This window comes from Hemibagrus wyckioides, linkage group LG14, assembly GCF_019097595.1.
Source record: "Hemibagrus wyckioides isolate EC202008001 linkage group LG14, SWU_Hwy_1.0, whole genome shotgun sequence".
In the NCBI taxonomy this organism is placed as follows: domain Eukaryota; kingdom Metazoa; phylum Chordata; class Actinopteri; order Siluriformes; family Bagridae; genus Hemibagrus; species Hemibagrus wyckioides.
This window is the reverse complement of record NC_080723.1, coordinates 9,908,798-9,929,969: the sequence shown is the minus strand read 5'-3', so window position 1 is coordinate 9,929,969 and position 21,172 is coordinate 9,908,798. Positions and strand designations below refer to the sequence as shown.

Sequence of the window (21,172 nt, the reverse complement as noted above, 5' to 3'; positions counted from 1 at the left end):
AAAAGGCCATTTGGCTCCAGAGGAGTGCTTTTGGCACCATCAGGATCTCACACACACACACACACACAAGAGCAGGAATGAAAAGATTCATGAACAGCCGAGGAATTCTGGAGACCTCTGCTGCGAAACACTTCTAGCCGCAGTGACAATGTGATAATTTCTCTCTCTTTCTCTCTGTCTCTTTCTCTCTGTCTCTTTCTCTCTCTCTCTCTCTCTCTCTCTCTCTAGGCTATGATATTCATTAATGACTTTATATAAGCCTCTGTGCTTTGCATTCTAATGCGAGGATACTGATGAGAATTAGCTCCTATGTGGGTGGTACAGGGTGTAAGAAGAAATGTACCATTTACAGACACTTCATATACGTTTTCTGTTCAGTGTTAATCCTTTAGTTTGTTCCAGGATCCGGACACAGGGAGAATACAGTGTGTGCGTTCTGTAGCTCATACGTTACTGGTCTGTGTAAAAACTGACACGTCCTTACAGATGACCTCTAGACCTTTGAGATTCGTGACGAAATTCTTTGTGTGTGTAAACCATGGAGTGTGTTGCCAGTGTTCAGCAATTTGGGTAAAAGCATTATTATGTTTAATTAAACCGTATCTGTAATAGATGTTTTAGGGAGGACCAGTCGATGTCTTACATCATTCAACAGATAACAACTTCAGGTTCATGCAGTAAGCCTAATGTAAAAAAGAAAAAAAAATCTATAATGAATTCAGAAGTGAATGTCATTCATAAATTGTTTTGACCGTATAGTACACAGTATAGATGGAGGAATGAGGTTTTCAGGTTGTCTGTCCATCCAGGCTTCATGTAAGCACACAGGCTCATGAACAATTGTTCATTATAACCGGCGAATGAGCTTCTGGTTTTTGGAATTGAGACCAGGACAGATTTCTATAATAGGTTTTCTTTAGTAGCTTAATTCTGGTTTGAAAGATGTCTAGAGGCACACAAATCCGTGGTGGTGGTGGAAACAACCCTGGTGAAGGTTTTGCTCGAAACATTTGGACACCATGAGGAAAACATCTCTTGTTTTTATTGATTGATTTATTTATTTATTTATTTTTAATTTGACCATTTTATTTAGCCACACTGAAAAAAATGAATGAACTGAACGTTGAATACTTAAATCTTACCATCTGCTCTAGATGCCACATTCACACTATGGGTTTTTAGTAGGGCTGGGGAAATTAACACGTCATTATCGCGTTAACTCATTAATTCATTAACGCCGACAAATATTTTATCGCGCTTTAACGCAGTTTTTATTATTTTGTAAATAATTTAAAAAGTCTGCTGCTCACTGGGTCTGAATACACACACAGACAAACCACGGGTGACGGGAGGGGTGGGATCTCGTTTCGTATTGGCTTGGGATAAAGGTGATGACGTGTGTCAACCAATTAGAGCATTTGGGATGAGCGTAAGTGTACTGCGGCGCTGACAGTAATTGGAAAAGAAGTAGAAGCGGCCGGCGGGCGGGCAGGCAGAGAGGGAGAGAGAGAGTTAACTCGCGTTAACTCATGACAATCATGCGATTAATCGTGATTAAATATTTTAATCGATTGACAGCCCTAGTTTTTAGAAATAAACTGAATAAAATCCTCAGCCTTAATTAAACAGGCTACACCCTTATAGAGAGCTGTGCAGGATTAACATATGTCAATCCAAATATGTTGTACAAAATGCAAAGAGTGTAAGCGTATGTATGGGAAAGTATTGGTAAATAAATACAAAATGTTATTTTTTAATCACATAGTGTTTATTAGTAGTACGTATAGAATGGCTGTGTAATTTTGCTCTCACTGGAGACCTTGTATAATATTAAAATTAATAATAATATTGTTTAAAAAACTACACATATTACATAAGTAGTAGAAGCAGCTCTGATTTAAAAAAATTAAATAAAATCTGCATATTTACAGAATTTATTTCTACTTCTTAAAGTTATTTTATATTCTATTATATTGTAGTTATTTTATATTATTAATGTATTTATTTTTTATTAACTAAAAGTATTTTGAGAGCATTTAATGAAGTATTTTTAATTTATTTATTTATTTAATGCAGCACTGTTGTATGATATTTATGATAGGGTATTTTTGTCACATGCCCCACCCTGAGCCCCATTATTTTGGAAGAAACCTGTATCCATTTTCTCTAGTGTTTCTTTAGAGTTACATAGAGTCACAGAAAACCTAAGTCCGTATTCACTAGTGCAAAGAGTTGCTCCTAGTGATAAAATTCTAAGAAAATTCTTAGAAACTTAAGGCATTTTTAAACCAATCGCAGCCTTCAAAAGAACGTGTCATACCTAGCAATGGGCTCAGCTCAAGTTTTTCTCTTTGTTTTGAGATCCTGAATCACTCTTTGGCTAAAAGTGCTAGATTTACATTTTTTTTATCTAAATTAGGAGCTCTCTGAGATGATCCTTCGAAGCTTTAATAATACACAGGGGTGTCAAGGTTAAGCTAACCCATGACAGGGCACAATCACACACCGGTGACAATTTAGAGACTCCAAAGAAGCCTACAACATGTCTTTGGACTGGAGGAACCCCCCACTCATTACTCCGTTCACACAGGGTAGAGGCAAGAATCAAAGCACTCGCCCCCTGGAGGTGCAAGAACATACGCTAAGCCTCCATGCCTCCGATATTCTGTTCTACTTTCTCATATTAACTTAATAATACTAAATAAAACTGCACAGTTCAGCACTCTGCATCTTTAAGCTCTGCAGGAGTATCAGGATAGACAGGGTGCGGTATTGCTATCACACGTTAAGAGGCATTTCTTCAGTCATATCCGTACTATTATATACTCATAATGAGCTGGACTGAAGTACACTTCATAAACATGAATCAGGTTTTTCAGCTGTAACTGCAGGGCCACTAGAGCTGGAGAATCTTCAGCAACACAAAGCACTTATTTTACTTATATTAAGCATTCCGAACTGTTCTGATGACTCAACGAGTTGTTTTTGTTTTATAATCTTTTCAGGGCCCTAGCTGAAATCGCCAGCTATTGTGTTTCTGAATTCCCGAACTAAATTGCCACAGTGTTCGTGTCCCTGAGCGAGCAGCCATTATCTGGCTCAAATAAGCGTGAAGAACCACATGAACGCTGACAAGAGAACGAATAAAAAAAAAAATCACTCCATGAATATTGGTGTGGTGGGGGGGGGTCGGGTGAGACATATAAAACTTTATAAAAACATGCCATTATAATCCTGTAACTGAGATCAGATCAGATGACCGAGTGAGTGAAAAGCCGAGTGAGTGACTTAATGAAAGAGTGGACTTAGTGACATGATTGGATGATGAGACATTTGGATGCCTGTGAGATTTGATTTCATAGCCTTGTCTACTTGTATTTTAAGAACAAAACCCAGTACGGTTGAGTTCGGGGGGATGAGTCATTGCTCTAAACAGCACTAATGCTACAGTATGTGCTACAAGCAACTTTGTGTTTGTCTCTGTGGTTTTGTTACAGTATTTTGCAGTAAAATATATCAATATATACATCTACATTGTGTGTATAAATAGACTGTGGTATGTCTGCTACAGTAGTACACAGTTTGGCATTAGTTACTTCAGTAGACATCCTGGGTGATCAGGTCATCAGCATGTGAAGGTAACAAGGTGCGTCTCAGAGACTGTGATCCCATCACTCAGCCCACATTCGGAAAGTGGACAAAATGTACTCTGAACCCCAGATCACCCCGATGTTTCTCTGGACAGCAACAAAGGACAGACTGTTTGACTGAGCGGTTGCCCTAGCTGGAAAAAACTTAATCAGTGTAAGGCTGAATGGAAATCACTCCAAACTGATGAGTTCTTCACAGCGAAGCTACTGGACAAAGAAGATGCTATAACAACAGAGACAAAAGTTAGCAGACAGTGAAACGCTAGCTGGACGGCCAGGGACGTGTGTGTCCCTTACCTGGGGAAGACATGGCACCAGGATGAACTATGGGAAGAAGGCGGAGGCATTGTAATACTGTAGACGATGTTGTAATTCGTGTGGATGTTACATTGACACCAACACCTACCTAAACATTGTTGCAGACCAAGTACACATCTTTATAGCAACCATATCCAGGCATACTGCAGACATTGTTCGAGAATGGCTTGAGGAACATGCCAATGAGTTCAATGTGTTGACTTGACCTCCAAATTCCATAGAGTGTTTGCGGGATGTGCTGGACAAACATGTCCGGAAGTTGGAGGATCCACCTCACAGTGAAGTCCATGCCTTTCAAAATGATAAAGAAGGCTGATTTTCATCTCTCTCTCTCTCTCTCTCTCTCTCTCTCTCTCACTCACTCACTCACTTTCACTCTCTCAAGTAAAGGTCTGTGTTCCTCTGGTTGCCTGTTTGCAAACCAAACACTCATCTGTATAAGCCATCAAAGCAGGAAATTCACATCTGGCACACGGAGATAGACCCAAAAAAGGCCAAACAAATGAAAAGCTTTGTGCAAACAGAACAGCAGAAAATCGCATGAGTCATGCTGTATCAGTGGTGAGTCATGCGGTGCACCAGAGGAGAAGAAATGAGAGAAGAGGAGAGGTTCTGCCATTCTGTGGCCTGAATAATGCACAGAACTTCCTGTCATTCTTATGCCTTTTCTTGTGTCCAGTCCAGACTCTTAGCACATGTTCAGTCAGCTCTAGAATTATTGCCACCTTTGGTATAGATGGTTACCGTGGCCTATTAACATAACCTCGTGCAAAAAATTCAAGTGAATTTATTGTAAGGAAATAAAAACTGACCATAAAATCCTGGAGAGGACGGAATGAATCTGGCAGTAAAGACAGTGACATGAACCGGCCTTCTGAAAATGAGGACTAGTTGAGTAGTTGTTGCTATGGATCTAAACGTAATTTGACTCATTTTTCCGTAGTATCATGTTATCATTCATTCCTCTTTATCAAAAATGCTGACCATGAGTTGCCATGGTGATGTGTTCAGAATCTGAGCTGACCACTGTAACCTTGTTTGAGAGTCACGCCCACTTTTATTGGGGTGGTGGTAGCTCAGTGGTTAGGACGTTGGACTATAGTTTAGAAGGCCGTGTTTTCAAATTCCACCACTGACAAGCTGCTACCCCTGGGCCCTCAAACCTCAGCCTCTCACTTGTATAAAATAAGATGCAAGTCGCTCCGGATAACGGCGTCTGCCAAACCCTGTAAATGTAAATGCACTTGAGCCGCGGCAGGAACCAACCCCTTCTCAATCTTTCTCCCTCTTTCCGATGACGTACAAGTAGTGTAACTGCAACTAAGAGTACAGACTGAAACATTCCTGTGTTTAATAAATCCTTTGAGCACTGACTGAACTGATAACCTGCAACAGGATAAAGGTGCGTTTGTTGTTTCTGGTTTTTAGGAATTTCTCAGTAGATAAATTGTTCTAGACATGGTTTAAGCACATGCAGGTTATTGGATGTGCTTACACTTTAGCTCTTCTCATTCTTCTAAAACAAAGACAAGTTTTAGTTCCAGCAAAGCAATGACATCTGAGAGGTGCTTATTCAGAGCTTGTTTTTCCTCCCAGCATCTATCTATTTCCTATGACCAGAGGGTAACACTGAAGCAGTACTAAAACTTGAAAATGGATGGTTGGATGTTCAGTTATGCTCCAGATGGGACGCATTCACTCCCTTAACCTCCCATTACCTTAACACACACTGTGTTTCGAATTACGCCTTTCTTTCACTTGTTCCCTTTTTATTCAATTCAATTAAATTTATTTGTATAGCGCTTTTAACAATGGACATTGTCTCAAAGCAGCTTTACAGAAGTAGAGAAACAGAGAAGGGGAAAAAGTTTAAATTAAAGTTTTTTCTCAGTCTCAGAAGGGAACCCATCCTCATTCAGGTGACACTGTACAGTAAATAATGTAAATGTAACTAAATCATGTCCTTATGGGAAACTATTAGGTCAGTGTAGTTTCTGAGTTTATTATAGACACTAATTCCTTGCTGTTTTTACTGTATTATAATGCAAAAAAAAAAAACTTTGTCGATAGGATAATAATACAGTCAAATATGCAAACTAATAAGTATGAGTTGACTATTGTGTTTGACCAAAAAAACAGCAGTTTCTAAAGATGACTTTACTGCGTAAACGATTCAGTACTTTGTTCTACGACAAAAAAAATATTCTCTTTTAATTATTGCTATCTGTTTTGCTTTTTCAGACACTTTCTATCTGTGAAACTCTTTGAATTCCCACATAGGCTTGTCATAGGCTAACATTTGTATTACATAGCCAGTCCCTTCTTTTTTTGCATCCTTTGAAGCAGAAACTAGCTAGCTAACAAGCAGGTACCAACTATTCAAAACCTTGATAACTAGCCACAGTCTGTTGATTATAGCTTGCCACAAATTCCTGCTGTATCTAGTTGTCAGCTGTTTCACTTTGTGTGTGAGGCATTTTGTATGAAGCCTAAAAATTTGTTAGTAAGCTTCTAGGCAACGTCTCGTCACAAGGCAATGCTGAATTAGAGAGCTAACCTTTCCCCACTTCCAAGTGTCTTTAGTATATCGTAAAGACTGTGGAGACACTGTGCCATGGTAGTATAATGAAGAATGAATATGAAATTTATTTTATTTATTTTATTATTTTTTTATTTTATTTTATAATTTGTTGCAGTTAGGTGGGGCTAAAGAACATCTAGCGAGGGTAAATTGTGTACCTGTGTGTACAAGGCTGCTACATTAATAGTTTGTACATACTCACCTGTCACCTTTTGTGCAGAAGTAAAAGCTCCATCTCCTAGAGGTTAGTGTTCTGGTAAAATGTTTTTGCGATTTCACATTCAGGCAAGCATAGCTGTCATTGTGGACAAGGAGCCGTCATGAAAATGTCATCCTTCATACAAATTGTCTAATGGGTTCAACTGCTAAACTCCAATATTAACCATTTTCTACTAACATGAAAATTTTCAAAATGTCGAAAACAAAAGCCTGTGATGGCAGGCATTTAGCATATGCCAGTCATTCTAATTAACATCCAATATAAAGCCAATCATAGACATAGTGTGAGTTAATTTGGTCAAATGATGTTCTGTTCTTGTCAAGTACTTTTTTTTTAGCATGCTTTCTGCATTCAGTTTCTCAAAAGGAGGTTCACTAGACCCAGGCCTGGGTTGTGTGGGTGTTTTAGTGTGTCGAGCTTTGGCTGATAACTACATGCAACTGGTCTTAGCCGAGTGCTAAATATAGAGCGGAAAAATGCTTGAGAGTTTCTTTCTCTCTCTCTCTCTCTCTCTCTCTCTCTCTCACTCTGTTTGTGTGTATGTGTATAAGACAACGAGATTCAAGGTACATATAACTACCTTCTTAGTGATGCATAGCCCTTCTTATATCTTATACATTCATACAGGAATATACATTGTGATTCTTTCAGGTTGTATATGGCAAAAAGGCCATATTTGCAGTTTAATATAAGTTATTTTCATGTTAATATTACCTGAATATATTTGTAGAAAGAAACTGAATGCACACAAAGGTACATCATTCTGTAGTTTCATGCTGGAAAATAGTTTTTAGAGTGGTTCTATTAAAATATGGTCATTTTGAATCCAAGTGTTGAGCACACTGCACCCCCTGCTGGAATCTCATAGTTAATGCACATCTTAATATTGGAGTGGCTTTGTTCATTAATTACACAATGGAGTAATACTGTAAAATATTACACCAGGATAACATTGTTGAAGTGATTTCAGTAACAACTAGTATCTTACCCTTGACTGTTTTTCTTTTTCAGGTGGATTTGTCAGTTTCATAAGTAGAGGTTGTTCCCCTGCCTCTGGCTTGTAGCAGCTGTGAGCATCAGTGGAGTACCAGCTGTGTCTGTGATGGAGCGCTTTCCTGTCCACTGAGTGTGCTGCTGTCAGCACTGCAGACATGTCTGCTTGCAACACCTTCACTGAACACGTGTGGAAGCCTGGCGAGTGCAAGAACTGCTTCAAGCCTAAGAGTCTGCACCGCCTACCTGAGGGGGGTCCGCACAAGTGTCCCCCTGAACAGGTCCTCACCCAACACAGTCATACCTCCACAGGAGGCACAAATAACGTTAACCACCCAAGTCACTCACCCACAGGGGACAGGGCTATCATCATCGCTAATCTTGCTAGCAATCCTCAGAGAAGCAGCAGTTCTTCCCGTTCAGGCCAGTTCCGGCCACCTGTAGCAAAAAAACCCACAATTGCAGTAAAGCCCACCATGATGCTCCCATGCTCTGGAGGGGGGCTCGATCTAGAAGGAAATCCTCAGAATCTGCCAGAGGGGGTTGAGCCTGGAAGGGCTTCAGCTTTCACCATTTGGAATCACAATGGCTTAAATCGCAAGAGGCCCTCAGAACCTAACAACAATGAGAGAAATGATGAAAGGGGAGAGATGGAGGGATTTGCCTCTGTCTGTCCACCAAGCAGTAACAACAATGGCCTAACTGATGTGCTGAAGGAAATTGCAGGTTTGGGCTCAGATCTCAGCTCCAGCAGGGACGACTTCTTGGGCCGCATCAGCTGTTCATATAGGCGCTCGTTGGAGAGAGGCTTGCCTGCAGCTGGCTGCCTGGCCTTGGGTCGTAGCAACAGTGCCAATAAACATGTCTCTTTGAGTGACAGTGCAGAGATTATCAGTTCAGAGGGGGGACGCTTTTGCTACCCGGAATTTTCCAGCGATGGAGAGGATGAGGAATATGAAGAGGAAAGTGAGAGTGATGATGGTGAGCATGAGAGCTGGGATGAGAGTGATGAAGAGCTTTTGGCTATGGAGATCAGGATGAGGGGTCAGCCACGCTTTGCGAATTTCCGTGCTGCAACTCTGTCTCCAGTTCCATTTGCAGCTGGTAAGAAGTGGAACACTGTACCACTGCGGAACCGCTCACTGCAGCGGATCTGTGCTGTTGACTATGACAGTTATGATGAAATTCTAAATGGCTATCCTTCCATGGACTCCAGTGGAGCACCCAGTCTGCTTCCCTATGGCTCTGATCCTCAAGGCAGTGGCTTTCTATCTAACTCTGAGTCCATCACCTCACCAGAGTCCTCATCTTCTCTGCCTGAGGACTCATGCACCTCCAGCAGTAGCAGTAGTGTCCCCCGCAACCAGCCTAATGGTTTGCACCCTATTCCAGTTAGCAGAGACTCTGCAGGACAACAAGACAGAGCACTGAGCTCACCTAAAGCCACTGAGACACACAAAGCTGTTCTGGCCATCCGATTACAGGATCAAGATGTTAATCAGAGAGAGGGCGGACCTCTTCCGCAGGCACTCCCTGGCCAGCCAATCACAATCAGCTTTAGTCCAACAGAGGAGCAGCCTAAACCATACAGAGTAGTGAGTTTGGAGAAGACTCCCATCTGTAAGCCTTACACTGTTGTGGATGTGTCAGCTTCTATGGCTAGCACTGAGGAACGAACTACTGAGAGCACTGCTAAGCTCAAAGGCCCAACCTCAGCATTGGGTCCCCCACCCTACCCAGGAGCTTCAAAAAACATCCCCCTGTCTGCTTCTCCCCTCTCCCCAAAATCACCTATATCCCCCAAGACTCCACTTTCTCCTAAGTCTGCAGCAATATCTCCAACCACTCCAGTATCTCCATTCACTGCAGTTTCTCCATCAGTACCAGTCTCTCTAAGTACTGCCTTAGCCAATGTTGCTACATCCAGCCCTTCCTGTAAGAACAGTCGTTATCAAGAGGTGTGGACATCCAGCACTAGCCCTCGGCAAAAGCTCCCTAAAGTGGAGTTGCTTACTGGGACGCCAACTGGGTCATCAGTCACTCCCAGACATGCCAACCATAAATCAGCTCCCACCTCCCCTGTTGCTGGTATTTCCTCCTCACGTACCATACCTGTGAAGTCACCTAATTTGTCAGAGATCAAATTTAACAGCTACAATAATGCTGGTATGCCTCCTTTCCCAATCATCATCAGAGATGAACCCACTTATGCACGCAGTTCAAAGAATGCAGTGAAAGTGCCTATTGTGATTAACCCAAGTGCATATGATAATCTAGCTGTGTATAAGAGCTTTCTGGGGGTAAGTGGGGAGCTGCCACAGCCCAAGCCGGGAACAGGCGGTCGAGTACCCAGCCACACATACGAGGAAATTGGCAACTCTGAAGCTGCTCAGTCCTCACCCACAGAACACAAGCCAACCAGAAAATTTGTCTCAGCTGATACTAAGGAGGAAAGAGATTTTACAAGAACTGTACCTCACAATGACAAAGCCAAAAATACCCCTGAGTGCAGTACAGCAGCCAACATTTCAGTTACTGTTTCCAGCCCTAGGACAAACAGTGTCCCCACTCCAAGTACTGCCTCTAGCAGCCTGACAAAAAGCAGTTCAGTTAAACTTGCCAGTAGCTTTAACCCCAGTGATGATTCGCCTGCAGCAGGCAGCAATGAGTGCCAGACCTCCACTAGCACTGGGACAGGGCACAGGGAGAAGGCCAGCATGGTGCTGTCTCAGATAGTAGCCTCTATCCAGCCACCCCAGTCTCCTCCAGATTCACCCTCCGCTCATAATAAGACATGTAGTGCTGAGGAGCTCTACTCTCTTCCCCCCGATGCCACTAAGGGTACTCTCAGCAGACCCAAATCACTTCACTGCCCAACAGACAGTAGTCTGTCCAAATCTCACAAAGACATGCCATCCAAGCTCTTGCCTAAGTCCCAGAGTGCTTCAGCAGCTGAGGGTTCCACAAGTCCAAAATCTGAACCCAGTGCCCCTTTCCCTCCACCTAGATCCACATCTTCTCCATATCATGCCAGTAACCTGCTTCAGAGGCACTTCAGCAACTGGACCAGACCCATGGGCTCCAGGCCTAGTGATGGGGAGGTCAGCCCCGGGGCAGAAGGTAGACGCTCAGCTGACAGTAACAGGCCCAAACGTTGGATCTCCTTCAAGAGCTTCTTCCGCCGGCGGAAAGATGAGGATGAACAGAAAGAGAAAGTGGAGCGAGAGAAAGAGAAAGGAAAGCTGGTGGGTTTGGATGGGACTGTTATCACCATGTTACCTCCTCCTCCTCTTCAGAGGCAGCACTGGTTTTCAGAGTCAAAAACGGATGATCCCAGCCAGAAACCCACCATTATATTCACCTACAAGCCAGACAGTGGGTCAGGAGGCGATGGGGAGGCAGAGCTCAGGGTGGAGGAGTGTAATGCAGGTGCTGGTGGTGTGTTGTCATTCAACCAGTCAGGCCCGCCTAAGAGTAGAGCCAGCATCTTGATCAGCAAAGTGATGAGGTAAATGTTTTCTATATCTCTACCTCTTTTCCTCTTCTCTTCTGATACTTCACTACAGCGACAATTATAAAGAGAAGTGAAGAATACTAGCAAAATAAAACAGAATGCACTGGCTCTTTGATTCGGTTTTTGTTTTGTTCTGTGATTTAGCTTTGTGTTCTAAGCGGGCCAAAGGTCGTGTTATTACATTTTCTGATGAGTCACATATTAGAGTGTGGTTTGTGTGTAACATTGTTTAGGCACTTTGTGTTTGCAAAGGCTAATTCCTCTATCAGATTACCTTGAATTAACATCACTCATGCATTCTACAAGTTGACAGTTTCATGGTTTATTGCTAGATTAACAATAACAGATTAACAGTAAAGTCCAAACAAAAACTCAAGTAGCCTAATAGATCTTAGGCCAGGTTTATACTTGCTGTTAACTATGGGTACATGTACACAAGATGAAGGCTATGCAGTGCAATGAACCTGCAGTGTGATATGATGCTCGCAGACAAACGAAACAAACTGGAGCTATGTATTTTTGCGAATTCTTCTAGATAATTTTCAAGCTATAATTTTCAATTTGCCGAGGATCCGATTACAATTACAGTTTTAGAAAAAACTCTTAGCGTATTGTATATTAGTAATTGCTTTTATACAAGGACGTAGTTTTGTTATGGGACACAATTACATGATAGCAGTCACATGCTGGTTTGTGTGTTTCATGAAAAGCTTGAGATCATGAAACATTTTAACAGACCAAATGGAAACCATGCCAGATTTGGGTGTGCCTGCTCTGACACGCCATCTAGTGGAATTTTTTTTTTTTTAACCTTCTTGATGTACCTAATGTGGGCAGGCGACTATGAGAACAGTGCTGTTTGTGTTGCTGCTCCCTCTGGATGAATCACCGATAAACCAGGCATTAAGCTTTGCTCTGGTTCATGAAGGAGCTCTTGATGTGTCGCATGAGCATTTTTCACCATTACATTTTTTTTCTTGCTAGGTTCATTGCTAGATGAATATAACTGTAATAGTGTAACCTTAACTTTCTGGAATATATTGAAATTAAACAATTTGGTTGGTGTCAGTGGCAAGGTTTTTTCATAAGAGCATATCTTCCAAGTAAGGGAAGTGTTAATCATTCTTCCTTCTGTGAGCAACTCTCAGAGGGTGTGTCAAGAGGCATGCAGAGTATAGCTCACAGGTAAAATACCAGAGAGAGAGAGAGCACAGAGAAAGAAAAAGGAGGGAGAAGAAGGTAGGCATAATAAGATACCAGCTGAGAGCTTTTTTTCTCCTGGCCTGAAGGTGAGAGAGCTTTCAGATATGGGCAGCTGTGTGAGCAAGAAAAGCAGGTAAGCTCTGACTCGGATGTTGGTTTATGACTGTGTGTGTGTGCGTGTATGTGTTCTCGCTTTCTGAAAAGTACATGCCTCATTGGATGTGGAAAATGCAAAGCGGTTATTGGTTCAGGAGACTAGAACAAGTTCAAACACTATATCTGGCTTCCAGAGTTATGAGAACACGATGTCAAGTACGCTCTCACTTAAAATGTTTTAATGGTACTTCCTTGTTCACTTAATGTTTTAATGTGTTAGAGTTTTAAGTTATCCTTCTTAATTTGACATTTAGATTTTGTGTAGAATATTGTATTTGTAGTAAATTGTGGTTGTGCTTGTTGTTCCAAGATGTTTTATCACTATATTTTTTCATGATTTAATAAAATAAATAGTAATTATTGATGTTATTAGGTTTAAAAAACTCCAGCTTAACATTATCCAGTACAAGATAAACATGAATTATAAATGATGCGTGATAGAAATAGTATTTAATGAATTTTTTCAATTCCTCACCTATATTCAGTAATCAGTGCATGTAATTTCAAGTGGTCAGCATCTGAGGCATCATTATGTGTCAGGATCCTATCAGGTCAAAGAGCTGTTTTTTTTACAGCTGTAACCATGTGCACTGGGATGTGATAAAAAATAATATTTAATTAAGATTAAGAATAATTTTCTATCATTAAAGGTATTGATACAGCATACCCTGATAAATCCTAATAATTCTTTTAAAAAAACAAATCGACAGACAGCTGCAGGCTATTGTGAAGATGTTGATGGTGCAGCGGCACTAAGTCTTCTCTGTTTTCTCTGTCTTGTGCAGTCAGATGCCAGTCCAGGGCTCAGCGACGGACATGCCTACCATCACCTCTTTGCCGGCCAAGGTGGATCTGCCGACCGTGAGCGAGCCAGCCAACCTCTCAACCACCATCAGTCTAGGAGAGCCAGAGGAGGACGAGGGTACCCAAACACACTCGCACTCACACTCTCCTGCTTCAAGCTCCTGCAGTGCCACCTACACCAACCTAGGTATGTTACAATCACATACACACACACACACACACACACACATATATTCAAGGTCCTGGATAGTTTTCTTTGCAAGAGAGGTGAACAGTGTTGATTTGTGTACGTGTGTGTGCTTGGCACCTAAAGGGGAGTTTAACCTGACTAACCGGTAGATACAGAAACACACGCACACCCCGGGTCTCCATAGAAGAAGAGACCTTTTGTGGACATCAGATAGTGTCGAAAGCAGCAACATTTATCTAGGTGCTTGTCTAACATTCAGATGTAGCTTGCATGATTTGCCCATAACTAATAATTACAGGGAAGAATTGCGTATGGAGGAGGGAATTAACTCTGCAGGAATGTTATTACTAGAATATTAAAGTTGGAGATAGTCATAAATCAAATGTGAGCTTGGCTTGTTTTGTGAGAGTGGGATGTCAAAATTGCCCACAGGCCTTAAATTTTCATTCATACACAAAAGTAAAAAGAAACAAACAACAACCACAGCCACCACATGAAAATACTCCTGTGTTTTACTGACACCAGTGAAAGCAAATATTACAGTGCAATCCATGAGTACTTCAGATGCTTTGTCATTGTCATATTAAATAGTATTTCTGAACTTTTTCAAACATTAAATTTAATTGCTTTCTGTTTGTGTTGATTGTTGGAAGTATGTTTGGCTCATCATCTTATTAAAAGTTTTGTCTATGGCCAAGCCTGAAGCTCCTGGCAAAAAAAAGCTGGGTTTTGGGCTGGTTGTTGTGGTACTTAGCAGAATTCATGATGCCATTAATCTTCACGAAAGCTTCTGAATCCTCAACTATAAAACAGCCCCCAAAGCATCAGTGATTAACCTGCGTATTTTACATGCCTCTTCTTGTGTGCAGTTCAGTTTTGGATGCCGGCATGGTGAAAAGATGCTTCATCTGTCCACAACACACAATTATAATGATATTTGGCAAAGTTTACTTATTGCACTGGAGTTTTGCATCAAAATCTGTGTTCATCTGTCCCTGCTAGAAGCTGTTTCTGGCTGCATCTGCTTTGTAGTTTTTTTTTTGTTTGTTTTTTTATCAACACCCCAGGGTGAACACACTTGACACAGACTGTAGTATTGTAGCAGTGTTCCCATGAAAAGGCTGATGTCTGAATGATTCTGCCACACTCAAATCTGCCCCATTCAAAGCGTTCCATTATAGTCTACATTCATATAGTAACCAGCAGTGCTCTGAGAGGTTCACAGACACTGTAAGAACAAGCTCAGTTTAATATGATGACCTACTTCATAAATTCATCATAATTTAATTACATTTATTTATTTATTTTTACTGATTTTACTGGAAAGTATGCAAAATGCTAAAGTCATGGACACTGAACTCCACAAATGGTAATCAGCTGTGTCTCTGGATTTTTCCCTCTTCCCAGGTCAGTCCAGGGCCAGTTTGATCCCCACAAAGCACCCCAGACACCTCAAGACCTCTGATGACGGCATCCATTCTGAATCTGAAGGTTTCAATCTGGGTGCCAAAGTCACTCCCCCACCGCTGCCTAAGAAATCTGTGCCACGAGCCAACACGGAGCCATCACTGACCATAGAACCGATGACCCGCCGGCCCCGGGGCGAGGCTAAGCCTGGTGGTGCCAGCTTGAGCGTGGCAAATCCACTCTATGACCTGGACTCCACCTGGGACACGGCCAGTCAGAGCTCCTCACTCAGTTCTGATGCCCGCCAACTAGACGAGTCAGGAGACTCTCTGGAGAGGCCTGTGGCAGGGGGGCGAAGCATGTCCCGCTCAACCAACAGCAGCACAGCCCCGGATCGAGAGAGGCGGGGCTACCGCAGCACAGAGAGCCTTGCAGCCAGTAAGACCCATAGGCTTGCCCTTTACAGAGGTCTAGAGAGCTGGGAGGAGGTGGCAAGCCGCATTCGCAGTCTACACGCCGACACGTTGCGCAAACTGGCTGGCCGGTGTGAGGACCGCTTCATGGCTGGTCAGAAAGACCATTTGCGCTTTGGCACAGACAGCTGGTCCCACTTCAGACTGACCACTGGCAAGCCATGCTGTGAGGCAGAAGACGCTGTGTACTACACAGCTTCTTACGCTAAGGACCCACTCATCAACTATGCTGTTAAGGTAGGTCTCATTTTTGTCTCTCAGAGTTAGAAAGGCCTGAGCTGATCCAACTGAAAGAATTTTTAATGGGTACTTTGTAGACTGACAGTCAATTAGTATTCCCGAGAGTGGGTGAAACGAGCAGGCTTTTGATGAGAGTGAGAGCTGTATTCATTTGCATAAGAAAGCCTTCAGTGTTGAAATACATCAAAGACTGTTTATGATATTTGCTCTTGTAGATAAACTCATTATTTGCAATGAGTCACTTGAAAAGTCCCAATTAAAAGCCTTCTGTGTCAAACTCCCACCTCCACTCATCATGACACTCACACACCATCAACAAAACTTTGAAGAAAAAAAAAAAAAGAATGTTAGTATCTATGGGATATTGTTCAGGGGGAGCTGAGGTAGATGTTTCTGGTATTTTCATGGATTTAATGTCAATCACATCTGCAGGTCAAGAGCTTCAGTTAATATTCACATCAAGAACAAGTATGGGGTAAAAAAAGAGTGGCGTCTGTGACTAATTATGGCATAGTTGTTGGTATAGAATGGGCTGGTTTGAGTATTTCTAAATTTTTGGGATTTTCACACACAGCAACTTTTGTGCAAAAGACATCCTGTGCATGGAGGATTTGCAGACCAACACACACCAAACCTTGAGGTGAATGGGCTACAACAGCAGAGCATCACATAAAAAAGACCAGGTGTCCAGTTTCTGTGAGCCTGTGCCTGTGATAGCCTCAGATTAATGTTGTAGCCCATCCACCAAACCATTCTATGGAAACTAGAGATGGCGGTTACTAATAATACACGTGTTACAGTGCATCTCTCTATCTCTTTTCTTCCAGATCTGCAGGTACAAGGTTAAGGAAACACAGCAGCAGTTCTTTCACAGCCTGGCTGTCCGACAAAGCCTTCCCGTGCACTTCAACATCCAGCAGGACTGTGGCCACTTCCTGGCAGATGTTCCTGCCCGCCTTCTGCCCTGGGAGGATGAGTATGAGAGTGATGACGAAAGGGATGAAAAGAAACAGAAAGAGCGAAATCTGGAGCAGAAAGGTGGAGGGAGCAAAGAGTTGCTGTCTGAAGGGAAGAGGCAGGCTGAGAGAGGACACGGGAACATAGCAGTGCCGGGGGACATGGCGTGCCATGGCGGGAAGTTGCGTAGCCGAGTGGTGGTGATCACACGTGAGGTCCCATTCCAGACGGTGGCTGATTTTGTGCAGGAGGGTTCAGCAAGGCATTCACGTAACCCAGAGCTGTATGAGCGGCAGGTGTGCCTGCTGCTGCTTCAGCTGTGTACTGGTTTAGAGCACATGAAGCCCTACCATGTGTCACACTGTGACCTGCACCTGAAGAACCTGTTGCTCGTGCACTGCCAGCCAGGTGATCCCTGGAACCTGGAGCTTCCAGAGCCTAATAACAACACCACGTCTGCTTCCTCTGCCTGCCCAGCTCGCCTCATCATAAGTAACTTCTCTCAGGCCAAGCAGCAGAGCCTCGTGCGGTACACTGAGTGTGATGAGTTTCAGCTGGGCCTTCTAATCTATGAAATGCTGCACCAACCCAATCCTTTTGTGGAAGTAGCTGGCCTGAAGGAGAGGGAGCAACTGCCACTGCTTCCTACACGTTCCCTATACTCACAGGGTCTGCAGCGGCTTGCGAGTCTACTGCTCCACACTGACGAGTCTGAGCGTATTGGCGTGGCCGAGGCTCGCGCTTGCCTGCAGTGTCTGCTGTGGGGGCCACGTGATGACCTCTTGCGCACTGCACCTCTTCCCATTCAGCGACACGCAGCGCTGCAGAACTGGCTGGACTTGAAGCGTACACTCATGATGATCAAGTTTGCCGAGCGCTCGCTGGACGCCAGCCACAGCGGTGGTGGTGTCAGCCTAGAGGACTGGCTCTGCTGCAAGTACCTGGCCTTCGCCACCACAGACTCTATTGACAGGGTTGTACGTGTTTTGCAGCAGATCTGAATCTGGATGCTTGACCCCCAGATTGGTTTAAACTGCCAGTCAGCTTTCATATCACAGGCCAAGTGCCTGGTGGAGTCTGCTGGCACATGCACATTTGCGCTGTTTGGTTTGTTTTTGTTATTTTTAATTTGAGGAACGTGCAAGACATGTTTGTGCTTTATTACTTTGTGTTATTTGCGTAATGAGTGGTGAAGAATTTTAGATTAATGCTTTTGCTTTTGAAAAAGCTTTTTGTTTTTTTTTTGTTTTTTAACCAGCCATGCCATTGGATCACATGATTCATGTTATTAGAAATTGTGTTATTAGAAAAGCCATGTGTTTCCCCTGATAATGGTTTTGTTTTGTTTTTGTTTGTTTGTTTGTTTTTTTAATCAGTGTGACATCGTTTGCAGAATGACTCACAGTTTGGCCTTCAAGATAAAATGCTTCCTTTGTTTATGCTAGCTGTTTGAGAGAGCACTGATCTGGTATCAGCTTGGCTCCTCCGCTTTGACTTGGAACAACACCTTAGCTTTAAGGTTTTCAGGATTTCACAGAGGGTCTGAGAGATTTCATACAAATGTTTTGTTATAGCAGTATGTTAGTGTTGGATGTAGTGTAGGGAGAGTAAAGGATGTACATTTCTAGCTTTTAAAGCTGTGTGTAAAGCATAAGGAGTTCATTAAACCACAGCTGCCACAGATGGGAGATACCACTGAGGGCCACAGTATTTCTGCCAGTCGCTCTCAATCTCTCTCCTTCACCTCAATTCTAACCCTCTGTCAGCTCTTTAGTCATGTTCTCCTCTAGGAGAACCTCGTCTCTCACTCATAAGTCTAGAGAAGATAGAGATTTAACTTATTAGTGAAAGAAACTACTTAAATTTAAGATCTATTTCTGTATTAAAGTCTCAAGTGTGAGAAAGTCGATGCGAATGATTCCAAAGCAGATGGAGCGAGATATTTTTGTAACACCAGGATTTACCAAAGTTTAAGAGACTTTAATTTTAATTAAAGTTTTAAAGTTAAACTCTAATTTTGACATGAAACTAATGAAATCTTCAAAGCAAAATGTATTTTTAATTATTTTAATGCAGTAAAGTTCTACGTTACTAAAAGTGTCCTTATGCAAACACACACGGAATAAGCAGCCGGGTCTTCGGATCCGGAGCCGAAAGACGCGGGGGTGTTTAGTTGAATGTGCACTGTGGTGATGGGGCGTCCCCAAGCGCTCCGATCAAAGTTCCATTTCCTCAGAACCCAGACAATGAATTGGGGGCGGATCAGCCCCAGAGAATAATGGGTTGGAATGGCATGCCTTTTTCTAAGGTAGATCATTTTTGTACCTTTATGGATTTATGTGCAATCATTGTAAATGATATCTGTTACGTATGGAAGCAGTATTTAAATAGTGTACATGCTTGATATTATGCAGCAGTCAGTTATACAGTTACTTCCTTTTGGCACATAATTATTGACAACGCCTGCCTCAAGGCACAGCTCAGTTTCTTTTCTTTTCTTTTTTTTCTTTTTTTTTGAAACATAATTTCCACAATGTTCACAAGCTTGGATGAGAAGCTGTGTGTGTGTTACGTTTTTGTTATATTAATATGCCTTTTTGTAAAAATGTGTGTTTGTGTGTGCACTTAATTTGGAAAGGAAAGGGGCTGAGAAGGTGAGAATGTGAAACAGCGGCATGTCCCAGTTCTTCCTCCACAGGGACCAGTCAGCTACCCGGCTCACTCAGATCAGTAGAGGAAATCCAAGAGCCATGTTGTGCTAAAATTGTGAATTTGCTGGAAACCATTTTTTCCCCCTGTAGCCAGGATAAGAGCAGTGATGCGAGCTGAACAGCTCTAGAGCAGTGTTTCTTGACCAGCGGCCCTCAGAGCCTGTGTGGTCCGTGCCGTAATTTCAGGAAGTCTGTGGGATTGTTCCAAAAAAAAAAATATGTATAATTGCTTGTTTTTGTTAAACAGTTGGTTAAATACTTAATTCAGTACTCTAAATTCATTTTTCTGGCCCATTACATTTCAGATAAACAGCAGGATTAAGCTTAAGAAAGCTTAGCTTGCTCATTCAGCGAAGTTTATATTGTGTCCAACGCTAATGGCTTAGACGAACAAATGATCATTCAGAGCCATGTGTAGCATAAGCAATAAAAAAACACTTCAATTTCAAGTTTAATGTAGATGCATGTTCATGTTTTTGGGACGGTGGTAGCTCCAAGTGGTTAAGGCTCTGGGTCGTTGACCGGAAGATCGGGGTTCAAGCCCCAGCACCACCAAGCTGCCACTATTGGGGCCCTTGAGCAAGACCCTTTGTATCATAGCTGACCCTGCACTCTGACCCCAACCCCCAAGGATGGGCTATGCGAAGAAAGAATTTCACTGTGCAGTAATGTATACATGACCAAAAAATTTTTAAAGCAGGCAGGATATCTAATCTAACCCTGACCTGAAGATTTTTTCATTTGACATCTGGGTTTTATGGAAAGGTGTAGTCTAGCCTAAGTATAAATATTATTCAACATTATAATCATATGTTAATATATGCATATTATGTCAGGTGTCTGTGAGTTTCAGTCAGAATATGCCATCGCTGATAAAATGTTGAGAAGCACTGCACTAGAGACAGCATGCACTTGTGCATCGAGTGCAATAAGGTATCTGATCTGTTCGAATCTGAGTGGCTAAGAAAACACAGTCTGTCTGAGCTATCGTTCAGCTGCGCTGCTGTCTGTCTGAAAAACATTCAGTCATTTCGCTCCTTTCCACCAGCGAGCATCCTGATACCGCTGATATCATTCTAGCGAGGAGATGCGTCGCTTCAGCGAGTGTACGTGGGTGTGTGCGTGTGTTTCCTTGCGAGACTCCAGTTGCTGCTGAGGTTGGTTGTTTGACTTACTGGGGAATGTTGGTGGACTGCACCGGTGGCCGTCCTTCCATCATAGGGTTTTGTGTTTTTATATTATAGTTTTATATAATAGTTTTAGAATGGTACACACACAACACTCTGTGTTCCAGGCTCACTATTCTCTCTTGGCTTCATCATTAGTGTTTTTTTGGGGGGTTTTAAAACGATAACGCAACCTACCCAGTCCATTCGCTCATGTCCGTAGCAGTGATGGAGCCATCACCACTGTGTTCTGTTCATCAATGTTCATCAAAACAATCAATTTCTTTTTTAGTTGTATTTCCACCAGTGTATTTTATGGTCGCTTTTTATGTACTTTAATGGCCAATGAATATATAAAAGCACACTACTGGCTTATATAAATATATGTATGTATCTCATGGCATTTGGTGGCATATAGCCATTCCTTGTTGTCTGAGTTAATATTACCAGTAGTAATAAAAATATGAATATATGTTTTTATATCCTGTACGAGTGTTTGTTCATTGGTTTGTTGTGGATTTTAAAAACAAGCTCACCGTATTCCATCTGTCACGCAATACAACTACTTCATTGTGTAATTCATGTTAAA

The 21,172-nt window shown here is 42.3% G+C and overlaps 1 protein-coding gene across 2 annotated transcripts in view; it reads left to right on the top strand.

Moving 5' to 3' along the window:
- peak1 (pseudopodium-enriched atypical kinase 1) overlaps nucleotides 1-21,063 on the top strand; it is a 71,140-nt gene extending 50,077 nt beyond the window's left edge. For both annotated transcript variants that reach the window (XM_058407847.1, XM_058407848.1), the window contains exons 3-6: nucleotides 7,781-11,270; nucleotides 13,421-13,626; nucleotides 15,037-15,746; nucleotides 16,577-21,063. In XM_058407847.1, the coding sequence (XP_058263830.1) occupies nucleotides 7,921-11,270; nucleotides 13,421-13,626; nucleotides 15,037-15,746; nucleotides 16,577-17,707 (5,397 nt within the window). In that variant the 5' untranslated portion in view covers nucleotides 7,781-7,920 and the 3' untranslated portion in view covers nucleotides 17,708-21,063. The remainder of the gene's footprint in view (nucleotides 1-7,780; nucleotides 11,271-13,420; nucleotides 13,627-15,036; nucleotides 15,747-16,576) is intronic.
- The last annotated feature ends 109 nt before the right edge of the window (nucleotides 21,064-21,172 follow it).